At 37.0% G+C, this 15,016-nt stretch overlaps 2 protein-coding genes across 2 annotated transcripts; one reads left to right on the top strand and one right to left on the bottom strand.

The window, feature by feature from the left end:
* Nucleotides 1–1,224: 1,224 nt before the first annotated feature.
* LOC113055337 (mitochondrial intermembrane space import and assembly protein 40-like) lies at nucleotides 1,225–3,522 on the top strand. Its single transcript, XM_026221575.1, has 3 exons — nucleotides 1,225–1,394; nucleotides 2,001–2,099; nucleotides 2,176–3,522. Exons 1-3 carry the CDS (start codon nucleotides 1,373–1,375, stop codon nucleotides 2,502–2,504), a joined length of 450 nt encoding a protein of 149 aa, XP_026077360.1. The 5' UTR covers nucleotides 1,225–1,372; the 3' UTR covers nucleotides 2,505–3,522.
* On the bottom strand, nucleotides 2,524–10,371 carry LOC113055338 (netrin-4-like). Its single transcript, XM_026221577.1, has 10 exons — nucleotides 9,820–10,371; nucleotides 8,986–9,446; nucleotides 8,138–8,446; nucleotides 7,791–7,917; nucleotides 6,984–7,172; nucleotides 5,946–6,162; nucleotides 5,374–5,501; nucleotides 4,598–4,666; nucleotides 4,319–4,489; nucleotides 2,524–4,231 (listed from the first exon to the last, which is right to left on the bottom strand). Exons 1-10 carry the CDS (start codon nucleotides 9,905–9,907, stop codon nucleotides 4,095–4,097), a joined length of 1,896 nt encoding a protein of 631 aa, XP_026077362.1. The 5' UTR covers nucleotides 9,908–10,371; the 3' UTR covers nucleotides 2,524–4,094.
* Nucleotides 10,372–15,016: the final 4,645 nt, after the last annotated feature.

Here is a 15,016-nt window from a genome sequence, read left to right as displayed (position 1 = left end):
CAGTGAACTTTTTCCATTTAAAAAGTATCAAGTATAAAACCTCTCAACAACCCAACATATCACATACCAATATAAGAATTAGGCCCTGTTTGTGTTGCTCAGGGTCTGTCTTCTGTAATAAGGTGTGTGGGTAAAAAGCTGTCAGCATAAAAGCACAGGAGCAGCAGAATTAGCCTTGGTTAGTAAAACAGAGCCTGTACGCCGTTTCCTGACTAGCTGTCAGTGTAATCTGAGGCCATGACAGTAAAACAGCTGCAACTGTTCAGTCTCCAGAGACTGAGATTTCCAAAGTAATAAAGAAGAGACTGGCCCGTACACATATCTCTTGGTTTTATTCGTAAAAATGTCTAAATTTTTTCTATACAACACTAAACCACAATTTCTTTAATAAAGTATACACACTATTTTTATTTGTCACCTTAATTTTTAATTGAAAATTACAAGACCCATGATTCATTGTTTACAGTGCAGGAAACTGTACAAGAAATCGTAAATTGTCTTAAAATTATTATTTAACAAATATATTTGGTTGTTTCTAAAACTTTAATGTACCAATTAAACGCCCTTTTCAAACTCTCGTTAGACACTGCTAAAAATGTCCAATATGACAAATTAATCATTTTTGTTTAGTTTTTTCCTCTCTGATTTTCAAACAGCATTTCCACCACATTTTGTGACTAAAATGGTCAATGTCATAGCTTGCAGTGTATTTATCCTAAATGCACACAATGTCACAACATTTTCCTATTTTAACAAATAGTGTTAGACTGAAAATGACCCTTTGTAAAATTAATAATAATAATAATAATAATTATTATTATTATTATTGTTATTATTATTATTAATAATAATAATAATAATAATAATAATAATAATAATAATTAATTAATTAATTAAAAGTCCAATTGAAAAGTGTTATTTTAAAGTGTTACTTTATCTAAACTTTAAATATTTTTTTTTAAATCCGTTTGTGATTACTTGAGTCTGTGCTTGGATTATCATATACGTTTTTTAAATGAATTAATTCGTTTTAGATGCATTTTCACAGTTTAAAAAGAATAAAACAATATAATCTGTACGTATAAGTTTAAACGTGTACATCTAAAATGTACACAAAAAAAAAAATGTATTTGATTGCAAACTACCAAAAAAAATTACCGAAGAAGAAGGAAGCGTTAACGTTAGTTCCTTTACCTTTATTTTGAAATGTAATGGAGACTTTTATTTTGATTAATCCGGCTGTGACGTCACCTGGTTGCGGTAGCTGCCTCCATGCTGGAGTTGATGTAACAGGCGTGTGGCTTGATCATTGTGCCGGTGTTTTAGATTCATTGATCGGATAAACGGCGATCAGACGGATCTGTCAGCAGACATGTCGTACTGCAAACAGGAAGGTATAGCTAAATTAAATCGGACCGTTTAAACTCATTATACCCATCTTTCATTGTGGTTTAGCAGTGCAGCTAGTTCTCGTGCCCTTAAAGTTAAGTTACTCTCGCCAGCCATGCTTGATAATATCAGTTATTTAAATATTTATCTTGAACTGCAACTAATCTTTTCAGATGTGGTCAAGTATGTCGTGTTATATTATCTAATGTTTGTGTATAGTCATACTGATGAATTATTGAATTGTTGGTGGAATTACAGATGAGAATTCGAGTTAACCAGAGTCAGCAAGCGCTCAATAAACCATGAATTTCAAGTGTAATGCAATACGTTTTCCATGATTCGTACATCCGATTTATTTTGATGCAGTCATTCAGTCATCACAGCTATGTTGTGTGTCACCCTTCGTGTAGCAGGTGCCTACAAGGTCATAACCTGTAAAGTTCTTAACCTCAGTCCATCAAATGCATCATTCATTCATTATGAACACATTATGATATTTTTTAATAATATTGACACTGGTATAGAGGTCAGTTAATATATGATTTTCAGTGGCTGACTGTTTGATCCCCCCAAAAACTACATGTTATCCTTTACTTTATTTCTCTTACTAGGTAAAGATCGCGTCATATTTGTCACTAAGGAGGATCATGAAGCACCCAGTAATGCTGAGCTTATTGAAGATGATCCAAATGATCCGTATGAGGATCAAGGTACGTTTTTAATCTGATACTATTTATGTTGTGTCTAGGATACTCATTTTTACACTCCTTTCTTTTAATCCAACAGGTCTCATTCTCCCTAATGGTGATATAAACTGGAACTGCCCGTGTTTGGGCGGTATGGCCAGTGGCCCTTGTGGACAACAGTTCAAAGAAGCCTTTTCTTGTTTCCACTATAGTAAAGAGGAGTTAAAGGGTTCAGATTGTGTGGAAAACTTCCGGAGTATGCAGGAATGTATGCAGAAATACCCTGAGCTCTACCCTCAGGAAGATGACGACAGCGCCCCCTCTGGTGGGGCCGACAATGCACCCACTGCATCCACTTCCACTGACTCTTTTCCTACATCCTCTCCTGATTCCACACCAGCAACCACAAAAAATCTAGCAGCTAGCTAATATTTATTTTAGTTTCATTCCCTCCACACCTCACAGCAGAGACAGCTCCACTTTCGAGTATGAAGAGATAATATCTAACTATGCCACTGGAACAATGCTCTCCACCTGACTGCATGATGCACAGAGATGCAGGAAGCCCTTAAACATCAGTTTTTGTAATTAAAAACATCCAAATGACATTAATATGCACTTAAGGGACCTATAAAAAATTTGTTTTGAGGACCTGTATGAGTGGCAGATGAGTTTGCACTTGGCCTGTGCAACATTAGCTGCCATTTGAAACATCCGGCTTTGTATTTTTCGGTTATTATTTGCTCCACAGTCTAAGCTAAGCATGTGTGATTTGTGTTCTACAGCAGATCAAAGGCCTTTTTAGATACTCCAGATACTCCACTAACAAGTCTATAAACATTTCATGTGCTCTTTTTGTTGTAGAACATGATTAATCAATTTTATGACGAAGAAATGTTCTGTTGCTGATGTGTTCGAATGCAAGTAGCCCACGGCTGCATACCAATATAAACATCAGGGTTGTGAGTGAGCGAACTAGTAGCCTTACTTGTCAACTGATGATGATACATTCATAATTTGTTGGCGTTCACTATTATAATGGTGAAACAAATACACATTATAAACGAGCAGATCTTCTGTTTAGTAAGAACATGCAAATATCTCTTGATCCAAAGACTGGTAGGTTTTGTTCAACTTGGAAGTATCTAAACATCGAGGGCTGTTTCTAGGTCCATTTTCAACACTTGCCAACATTAAACTGTTTTCAATTGTGCTGATATCAAATCCTTTTGTAACACTGAAATATTAAGCTTATGTTGGTTATTATATATTCAGTCAATGGAATTTACAAATCTAGCTGTTTATCAAAGAACAACTCTTGGGTTTGGTTTGTCATTCAAAGCCTTGTTGTGATTTTTCTTGATTTGATTAAACAAGAAACCTTATCATCTTTTCATCTGTGATATATGTGTATCTCTGAAATAAAAAAAACTTTGAATAAAACATATGATACTGAGTCCAAATCATGCGTAAGCACTGGGAGAATTTGAATCAGTCAGTCTGTACCTTTTGTTTTTCATTTTACAGTTGTGACGCAATTGCATTTTTAAAAACATTTGACTTGAATGTAGTAAGAAAAAGCACATAAAATACAAAAGTATGAATGAATCACAAAAATGTCCTGCAGTCATTTGGATTCACTGGCTTCCTTTTATAAAGTCCATTAATTTCTTCAACTTACTAATTTTTGATGACGATAATCTAAAAACTACAGAGGAAGGAGTACAGAAACCGTTATGATCAGTCTTATTAAAGCCATAACCATGTTGTGTCATGTCCACATGTCAACAGCCACCAAGATGACCACAGTTGTGCTGTATGGCAATTACAGTTATTCTAAGTGACTGTTATGTGAAAGTTGCCATGCAACAACTTGCAATGTGGATAACTAATTATGCACATTCCATTTCAGTTGTATCCGGTGGTCCTGGTCCATTTAGGATCCAGCTGCCTGCTTTGGTACAGTTGCATCACTTCCAGTAAGGGCTTGTGCTGCTGTACATGTGGGTAAAGTCGTGCTCAAAGGCAGCCCTGATGCAGTGCTTCTGTGACCTGAAAGCCCAGGATGGGGGTCCAGAGGACTACTAGACTTTGCATGGAGACCAGTAGCCGTCCTGCGTCAACATCTTCAGGACCTGCTAGTAGATAGTTACCACCTAAATATGGAGACAGAACAGTCACTACTCCCATGGCAAACTACACTGAATCAAAGCTGTGACCCTAATAGATGTCAAGTGCTGTACCTGGGTTGAGGATGGGACAGGTGCAGCCACGGCTGGTCCAGGAGAGCGGGTAGAGACTGTGTGTTCCCTGGGAGAGGGGCAGTTTTCCCGAACGAAACACCTTCCTTACTTTCACCAGGACAACTGCGTGTGTGCCTTTATCATGAGCTGACAGCACACTGGCTCTGATCACTATGAACGCCACAAACAGTCAATTTTATCATGAGATTTAAATGTTTAGACAGAAAATGACAACAGAATCGATTCATAGCATGAAAAAACACTAAAACAAATCCTCACCATATGCCTGTTTTATCTTGCAAAGATCTGACACACTTTTCAGCTTCTTTTCCTTACAGCTGCACTTCCCTGTAAATAAATTTTACAACCATTTCAAAGGTTCTGTGTATACATATTAACGTATTTAATCTCACAAAAACACATCCTGGTCATAGAAATGGTGTTTTCCAGAAATAAAAGGAAGTGCATTTTTAGGATTAAGATTTGAACACATGTAGTTTAATTGTGCATATATATATATATATATATATATATATATATTTACAATTCATCATAAAAATAAAGTCACAATGCAAAATGGTCCCAAAATTGGCTTAAAAGTATATTTATATTTACTTCTCTTTTTTTTTTCGGGATGACCTGGGGTGTATTTTAGAAAGCAAGGTTAACTTACCCTCAGAAGAGTATATTTACAGCTAACATACAAGAAATTCTTAACAGAGTGAAGAATCGACGAGTCACCATGTAAACCAAAGTGCCATACTGATTCTTTCTTCTTGTTTTGTTCAATGGTCATTTATATACTTAGTGCATATCGCCACCTAATTGTTCGTTGTGCAATCACTTTAAAAAAAAATGTAATCTCTGAGAATAAGAATTAAATTGTTTATTTGATGCTAATTATATAATAAGAAATATCACATATGTATTTTTACAGTTGAAGCAACCACGAAAAGCCAAATTTTTGAATAGCCACATCCTAAAGTCAAATTTCCTGCTGTGGTTTCCAATAGCCGCTGTTCGTGTGGATTGTTTTATTACTGTAGTCAACTCACCTGTATGGTACAATGCAGAGACAGCCAGTTCTCTAGGCCACGCCGTCTCGTCCTCTTGAGGTTTAAAGTGGGACAGTTCAGGAATTTCCCCCCCAATTGGTACATTGTAAAGCTTGACACTACCTTTGCTGTAAAAGAAAAATGACACGACAATAAAAGCCAATGGTATTTCAAAATCTCCAACAGGTGTATGCAATCAAAATGAAAGTCATGGTAACACTTTATTTTAGGGTCCAATTCTCACTATTAACTAACCATTAACTATGACTTTTGCATTAATTAACTCCTAAATTGCTGCTTATTAATAGTATATAAGGTAGTTGTTAAGTTTAGGGTATTGGGTAGGATTATGGATGTCATGCATTATATGTACTTTATAAGCACTAATAAACTATTATATTAATAATAGGCATGCTAATAAGGAACTAGTTATTAGTGAGAATTGTACCCTACACTAAAGTGTTACCAAAGTCATTAAAACCAGATATTTGAATTTAAAATGACCAATGCTCAGTATTTAAGTTTCAAATCCCGAATGGTAAATTTAGAAAGAACTGAAAATTTAGTCTGACCTGTCTAGGCAATGACCTGTGATGGGATCACAGGTCAAAGGGCACACACAAGATTCACAGCCCTCCTCTCCGAAACCCCAGTACCCTGCTAGACAGGGGCTGCAGGTGCTGCCACCCACACCAGCTTTACAGTGGCACTGTCCACTTCTCGGATGGCACCATGGTGTCCCGTCACCAGACTGTACTATCACCGAACCAACCGGGTCACACCAGCATCCTGTCATAGAAAAGATCTTTGGTCATTGGTTCATCAGCTCTCCCCACTGCTTTTGAGTGACTTTAGTGGATTGTTTCATACTGCCAGTGCCACCACTAGGAAGCAATAAAAAACTGTAAATGGTTGTTTTTTGATACAATATATATATATATATATATATATATATATATATATATATATATATATATATATATATATATATTTTTTTTTTTTTTTTTTTTTTTTTTTTAGAAAATAAAGAGTGCTTAAGAATGCTAAGTGGTTGTTAAGATATTGTTAAGGATAAGCGGGGTGGCTTATTTTATTCTAAATGATATTAGTCTTATTTATGTTTTAAAATATATTTTTCCTATTTTCTCTTTTTTGATATTGTCCACCAGATGAAATTAAAGTCTTTTAAACTACAGTTTAAATTCTTACACATTCTTATTTAAGTGTAACAAGTCCAGTTGCAGCAACCCTTTAAAATTAGATATCCATCCAGCCCCACAACTATTTTTTATCATTTTTAGATTCTTAAATGTGCCTTTTTACCCCTCAAATTTTTATCTTCTTCAAATATAGTTTCCAATTTTTGATACTGTATTGTCCACCAGGTGAAAACCGTGACACAAAAGCAATTTTAGAAAAACAAGAAGTTATATGTCGATTGAAGACTGCAGATTTAACTTCAAATTTTAAATACAAATTTTATTATAGACCAAGAATATGCTGTAATGAAGTAAAGTCAATTCTAGGTTCAGTTAGGAATAATTATTTGAGGGCAGAACCCTTTGAGATCTTGTTGTCCTTTTCTGTTTATCCCTTTCTAACTGTCTTACGTATGCAAGCATGCGGGGAGTTGAGGGGTCTGGCAGGGTGGCGGTGGTACCCGGGGCGACAGCGCTGGCACCGGCGGCCCACAGTGTTATGCAGGCAGTTGTCACAGACGCCCCCGCTACTGCCCCCTGTCAACAGCCACACACGCTGGGAGAAGTGGCAGCTCGCTGCGTGTCCGTGACATTCACACTCTTCAGCAACAAAAAGAAAACACAGAGGAAAACTTACAGAGATAAAGAGACAGTATGGATCAAAGAATCATCCAAGAACATGAGAAATGCCCCTTGACATTTCTATTGTCAAATGAAAGTCTTTTAACAGCTTTTTGTACTGTAATCTAAGTGGAAAATTTTCTTGACGAATAAGAGTTTGCACCTCCAATTTTAAAATTAAGTATTCTGTTCTACTGTTCTTAATATGATTCTCACCTGATTTATTTATTTACAAATCCTTTTTTTAACTGTAATAATTGTAATTACCAAACAGTTTCTGTATTTTATTCAATAGAATGGAAGTCCAGCAATTGACTATGGGACCAGCAAATGTTTGGTTTACCACTTTCTTCAAAATATCTAATGTTCAACAGAAGAAGGAACCTCATACAGGTTTGGAACAACTTGAGGGTGAGAAAATGATTAAAGAATTTTCATTTTTGTGGTTCTTGGATATGGCTTCAATCCCTGCTGCATTAGAAAGCGCCACTAATTATGACATGATAAAAAGATAGAAAGGCCTTCCTTAGCACAATACCATTTTCTAGGATTAAAGGAATTTAAGGCTGAATCAACACATACAGTAGATGCACTCACTTTGGCATGGGTTGCTCTCGCCGCTGCTTCCGTTGGCCGATCTCCAGGGCTGGTTGTTGTAGAGCGGGGCACATCTCTCGCAGTGCTCGCCAGCTGTGTGGTGGGTACACGCACACTTGCCAGACACCTGCACTCCAGAGGAATGATTCACTTTCAAGTTGCTGCCCAATCAAGCTCTACATATAACAGCCCACATTGTATTCTCCTAAATGCTGGGTGAGTGCACATACACCCTCAAGTATGCAGAAGAGGAAGCAAGTTGCTTCACACATTCACTCACACATTCATGTCATTCATTCTGGCCCTTACAGGGGGCTGCGATGCCGTTCGTCCTAAAAATCACTTACCACTTTACTGGGTTGCAGGCTGTCTTGTCCTTCATTTTCAGGAAGGCAATGTTCAGCGTGGCCATGACACAAACATGTCCCTTTAGCCAAAAGAGAGTACACAGCAAATGGGGTTGAATCCTGAGGATCAGAACTTGGCGTTGGAGGCAGGTTTGGCTGCTCCGGGACACTCCACTGTTCTTTCGAGATGGGACACTGTTGAGATTTTAATAGCTGTATTCGTAGGTTAGTCACTGTAAGACGGGACAGTGCTTCAGGACTGTAGGGATCAACAATCCCACTTCCTAATCCTAAGGACCGGAATATGATCTACAGTAGAAAAAAAGTTCGAAACAAATAATTATGAATTACCGTATTCACAAGGACAAAACACCGAAAAATTACAATTCTGTCATCATTTACCCCCCTCTTGACTTTGTTTCTTCCATGGAACACAAAAGAAGATATTTCGAAAAATGTTGGTAACCAAACTGGTCCTACTGACTTCCATAATACGGACAAAACATACTATGGAAGTCAATGGGATCCTGTTCGAACTGTTATGTTCTGATGTTACACAGAAAAAAGTTTGGAATGGCATGAGAGGAAGTAAATGATGATAGAACTTTCCTTTTTGGGTGAACTGTCCCTTTAAAAAGCATTAGACAGATTTAAAATACTTAGATTTAAATAGCTGTACTCAAATGAGGGAATATTTGGTTGTAACGTTGTTTAAAATGGATCATTTCAAGCCATTTGAAGGTTGATCATGCTTACATGCTTCACATTTAAAGCTACTGCAAAATTGCAATTTACCAAAAAAAGAAAGATGTTTTGTGGTGCTTTAGAGACGTTATTTCCTTCCGTACCTCTCCTCGGCTGCAGGGGACCGCACTGGAATATCTGGAAGTGCAGAGAGATCCAGGTTGACTTACATCATCAGGAAGCCCGAACATCTCAGTGCAGTTTCTGGCAAACAGCTTTAGTGTCTCCCAGGTCTGGCCGAAGTCCTGCGAGCGTTCCAACCTCATAGCAGCAGGACGCGGGGAACGGAACAGCATCACAACGTGACTCATGCAGAATCGTGTCTCCAAGTCAAGACGGATTTCTTCCTGTTCTCCAGTGGCCGCTGCGGAGCCCCACCAAGTATCTGGATGAATAAACGGGTCATCGGCCATGAGGGCAGGAGGATGGAGCTCTGCTAGACAGTGTGGCTGGGTTGGCAGACAGGAAGAGCTATTAGTGCAGCAGCTAGTCAGCGTGAAAAGGGTCCTGCCACTGGCCAAGTTACCTATAGGTGGGCTGCAAGCACGGCCATCACATCTGGACTCTGTGTAAAAGAGGGAACATGCACATGCATTCAAAAATAAATCCAGAGAAACTTTCATGCTGATGATTTGAAATGCACCAGTTTTGAACACTGAACTTCTGTAAACACTACAAGTCAGGTTCTGGCATGTCACAGCACAATGTTTGACAACCTGTGCCTTTAATGTACTATAGCTCACAGCAGGGCTTTCGCAGAACCAAAAACTGTGTCATTTCTCTTGCAAATGCTGCAGAGAAGTAAAGTTTAATATCATATAAAGATACAAATTAGTAAATAATAATAATACTTAAAATTGTTCAATATAAAATGGATTAAAATACACAAACACACACACACACACACATAGATAGATAGATTGCTTTCCATCACTTGCCAGTAAAACCCTGCAGGGATGCAGGAAATAAGATCACTGTGCACTTCAGTATCACCATCACAAACTGAGGTCTCCTGAGATGTTTCATGTTTAGCAGTCTGGATGTAAAGGCAGGTTAGTTATCCATAGTTAGAAGAATAGATAAACCATCATGTCCCAATGCATGGTCAGTTCAGTTTAGAGAGATCTTCACGGTCTGTTTGGAAACAGAGTTTGCATGAAAAGTTGCAGGGAATACAGCTGCTGGTAATCCATCTTCACAGTGAGTCAGTAAGAAATCGTTTGTGATGATGGTGGTGTTCTGGGATGCACCTGTCCAAACGGCTCGCGGTTCATTCCCTTAACGTTGTTGTTTTTGTGCATTCAGATGAAGGGCGAACTATTGTCCTTTCTGTGCCTGTACATGACAGTCCTTTCAAACTGAAGGTAAAAGAAGGACAAAACTGCGCAAGTCACATTGCTAAAAACAGTGTGTCGCACCTATCCGTAACGCGAAGCGTTGTTCCAGCTTCCCAACAGCACGGATGAATGACTGTGATCCAGTGGCCTGAAACTCGTAGTATCCGAAGCGTTGAACGGATCGAAGAGGAGCTCTCTCTAGTGCCCCACAGTGGAATGCTACACTAGTGCAATTCCCTGCCGACATCAAACAAGTGATCTTGATTACATTTTGTTAACGTCTGTACTAGACATGATTATGGTTGAGATACATGCTTCTGAAAGTCCTATATCTGAAGAAATCATCCTGTGAAATGAAAAGATAATAGAAAAATGCAGAAAATGGATATACATACATAACCATTTTTTTTACCAGAAATTAAACTGTTGACAATGTATTCACCCTCATGCCAGTCCAGTGAAACAAGAAATGAAAATATATATAAAAAACATGAGTTGAATACATTAGCTAGTATAACAATGCTAGAGTCTATTGTTGTTATTCAAATTAAATTAACTAATAAAATATTTTACAAAAAAAAAGCTACATTTATGAATTTACTGAAACGTTTGCAATATATTTCTTTTACACAAAGCTCTAATGAATTTCTGGGTCTTTTATTTGGTGATTCTGCAGGTGAGTGCATGTGTGAGTTACAGTTCGGTCAGATTCCCCGGGGGTTGAAGAACAAAGTTAATGTGATCCAGCCACATGGAGAATTCCAGAAACTGTCTACACATTATACCAGCACCAAAACCTGCTCTCCCTAATGGGGTGAGAGATGTTACTTTACGAGCCTTTTCCTCCTGGTTTTGAACTGCAGTAGTTCTGTATTATGGGTGCCTTTGATGTTTCATTTAAAGTAAATTCTAAATACACACAAAACTATATGTGGACTCCAATAGGTGTATAAAGAATAAAGTCATTGGACGAATGTTTCTGCCTGGTTGTTGTTGAAATCATACATGCTGTACATACTTGTGAAATTAAAGGAGGAGGCAGTGTATATTTTGAAAAGTATTACATGTAGTTAGAGCTAAACTATCCCGAACTTTCTGCTTTGAGTTGAGATGAAAACCATATGAAAATGAATTTGACTGAAGTTCAGAATAAGTCTCCTCAGCCTCTCTTTGACATAATCAGATGGCAAAGACTAGTATCACATTTTTCTATCAAATATAAGTACTTGATACTTGAGAACAAGGAATTACAGTTAGATAGAACAGTTTCCAATTCTTGTTTTGCAAACAGTGTTTGTCCTTCGGACCCGAGAACATGAGCATCGTTGTCCCGTACCAAAGTTTGAATGATACCTCTGAAGCAAAGTGGCCTGCGAGCGAACTGAAGTAGCCATTGTTCAATGATTTTTAGATCCAACTTGACACATCCGGGATAGCTTTCCAAGCTGGATGGGTATATATGCTTTTCAAATGGTAGTTCACCGAATTGGGGCTAGGAACTGACATTTGTGGTAATGAGGAGAGGAGAAACGCTCTTATGTCGGTCTGCTATCACAGAGATAGTTTGCTAGGGCACGTATTGAAAGGGAAGGACAGACCCAGCTTGAATGGAACTTCCATCACTCAGAGTTAAGTGAAAGGGTTGGAGAGCGAGCGTGAGACTCTTAGAAGGTGTTCTGGCCTCGGCAAGAACTGACGATTAGTCAGCGACGCAGTGAAAAAAAAACGTTTGAAAGGGAACTGTTGTTCACAAATAAAGACAATGGTTTTATGATGTTTTACTAAACATAAAGGCTACATAAGAGGTTAAAATTTCAAAGCCACATGCATTGACATAAACAGCTCAAATTTAATCTTTGGTTTTATCCATAGCAAAGTTTAAGTGTAGTCACTTTAAAGATGTTTACAATATGTGAGAATTTCTAAAAAGCACCCTTGCATATTTTCTATGTTCTTTTGAACTAAATTAGGTGCACATATACACTGTAAGAAAAAGAAGAAGAAGAAAAGAAACAAGAAAAAATTTTCTCCACACAATGCAATGATGTGCAAAAATCCAAAATACAGGTAAAACACCTGTAAAATAAATTTATTCAGAAGACTAATTCGTATTAATACCTTTGTGTCCTATTTATTTTTTACAGAGTGACTGACCTGACAATCCCACCTTACACATACACAAACAACATATCTGTTCAAATGTAAATGAAATGCACCATGCATGTTCCAAGCCAGTTTCATGTTCAGTCATTACAGAAGATGAGCAATAATCTATTTGCTATTTTCAAAGCTAATGACCAACATACAAATAAACATTGCCAGTTTGTTTAATATAATTTAATTTAAGTCAGTGTCAGTCTATGCTTATACAGTCACTGCTCATTATTTCTTACTTTTTTGAATCCTCATCTTTTGCATGAGTTTAATTATACTTCTTTGATTTCTCTATATCTGCTCTTTATTAATTTTCCTTCCCTGCTCTCATATCCTACATATATCTCTTCATGCTTTCATTCTCCTCTCTGACACTCACTACAGCGGCTGGCTGCCCTCCAGGTCATAAAAAAGAGCTCAGAGAGCAGACCTTCATCTCCAAACCTCACATCATTCCAACTCTGGGACTTTCTGCCGCCCTACAGACTACATAAGAAATAACTATCTTTATTGGGGATCATGTTAATCCTATTGATGGTGTATTATCTGTGAGCTATTAATATTTATTACGTCCAAATGTGGAAAATGGATGAATCTGTCTTTTTAAGAAGGTTTGATTTAGAAAGCTTTCAACTTTTTAACTGGCATTAATTGTAATTGTATGTGTGTGCCTTTAAATGTGTGTACTTTAAGTCATTTTGTTGAACAGAGGAGGAAATTACAGCCAAAAACACAGCATTTTTGTTTCGTGTTTGTCAGCAGTATATTGATAAATGATTTATATTGTGCAGACAAAGAAACCTCATTATAATATCCCATTTTCTGTTGTAACTGATATCATACATGGTCAAATATGACCAGATGTCACTGCAACAGTTTAATTCAGAAGTTTAACTGTGTGGGGTTCCTCTGGCTGTTCCCATGTTTTCTTCTGTGGCATTACAAATTAGGGATAATACAGCAACTTTAGTGACTAGGACTCAAGGTTGTATTTTGTAAGCGTGTCGGGGATGTCTGGTCTACTGGATGAGCCTTAGGCTATCAGTGTAGCACACATTATATCCACTGACTGAGCACATGCCAAAAACAGAAACAGCCATTTCCACCTAGAAATAAAACAGATGACACAGTTGGCATCCCTGATCAGATGTTATGAAATAACAACTATCTTTTGTGAAGGAGATTGTTAGCTTCTGTAAACAAAAAAACAAAAAAAACAAAAAAAAATACAAGTTTATGGTTTCTTTAAGGTAGGCCTATATATACTGAACAAAATTAGAAACGCAACCATTTTTTATGAGTACACAAAAGACCTCTTTCTCTCAAATATTGTTCACAAATCTGTCTAAATCTGTGTTAGTGAGCACTTCTCCTTTGCCAAGATTATCCATCCACCTCACAGTTGTGGCATATCAAGATGCTGATTAGACAGCATGATTATTGCACAGGTGTGCCTTGGGATGGCAACAATAAAAGGCCAGTCTAAAATGTGCAGTTTTACTGTATTTGGGGGTCTGTGACCACCATTTGCCTCACACAGTTCAGCTCATAAAAAATGGTTCATTGAAAATGCTGGGAAAATAATTGGGTTTCAACCAGCCTGCAGCCAATAAAGCTTTTCAGCCACTCATTAAAACATTTGCAGAAAACAGTGTATTGCTGTATTGTTGAACAAGACAAGGGAAAGACTACTTTCTCCACAGGAAAGGAATTTAAATGGCAAGCAATTATTTGCACAGTATTCATTTATATCAGCTTTCCAATATTTGGGAAGGTTTGTGTGTGTTGGCCAGATTTTGCCAATGTTGTAGACTTTTCACACTTTAAATTGTTAAACTGTATCATTCTAAATGTTGTTTTATCTTTTTCCATGTGTTACACTGTTCAGTTTTTACCTATGGTGTTTCAATTCCAGGACTGTCATTCTTATCTGCAAATTTGCTGTGTGAATATTATTGATTGAATGAACAAAGCACACAACATATATATCAGATTTTCTACCTTATTTCAGATCATAGGTTTTTTCGTCACTGTTTGATATTTAATGTGGAAAGTGCTGCTCAGATTGATTGTTGTTGTGTTCTAAAACTGAAACGTTTCATTCTGTATAACCCTATGAAAGCAATATTAACAATAAAGTATGTGGGAAATCTTCACCATGATAAATAACCCCACTTATAGGACAGACTTATAAGTTAGGCTTAATTTATGTAACGCAGACATCAGTATAAATGTCAAAGTTAGACTGCTGTTTCCTAGGATATGTTAATGTAACCATACATAAAAAAATATTATTTTGACATAAAAAGTCTAAATTATCACATGCAAAACAATTATGAGATTTAAAAAAGGCATGATTATGACAGTCAAAATTAAGACAAAAAAAATCCTGTGATAAAAAGAAATTGAAATTATGACAAAAAAATTATAAAATAAAAAGTATACATTTTGGGTCACAGATTAATAGTTATAAAAAGTCTAAATTATGAGGCAAAATATGGTGGGCTGTGATGGTCTTTGCATATCTGTTTGCAAACATTTGTGCATATGTTTGTCTATGTGTATGAGAGTGGCTCACAACAGGCGAATGTCTTTATACATGGGTAATAGATTTAAATTACAGCATGCTCTTTGATCTGTGAGA

This window comes from Carassius auratus, chromosome 36 (genome assembly GCF_003368295.1).
Source record: "Carassius auratus strain Wakin chromosome 36, ASM336829v1, whole genome shotgun sequence".
NCBI lineage: Eukaryota > Metazoa > Chordata > Actinopteri > Cypriniformes > Cyprinidae > Carassius > Carassius auratus.
This window is presented reverse-complemented; position numbering and strand designations above follow the sequence as displayed.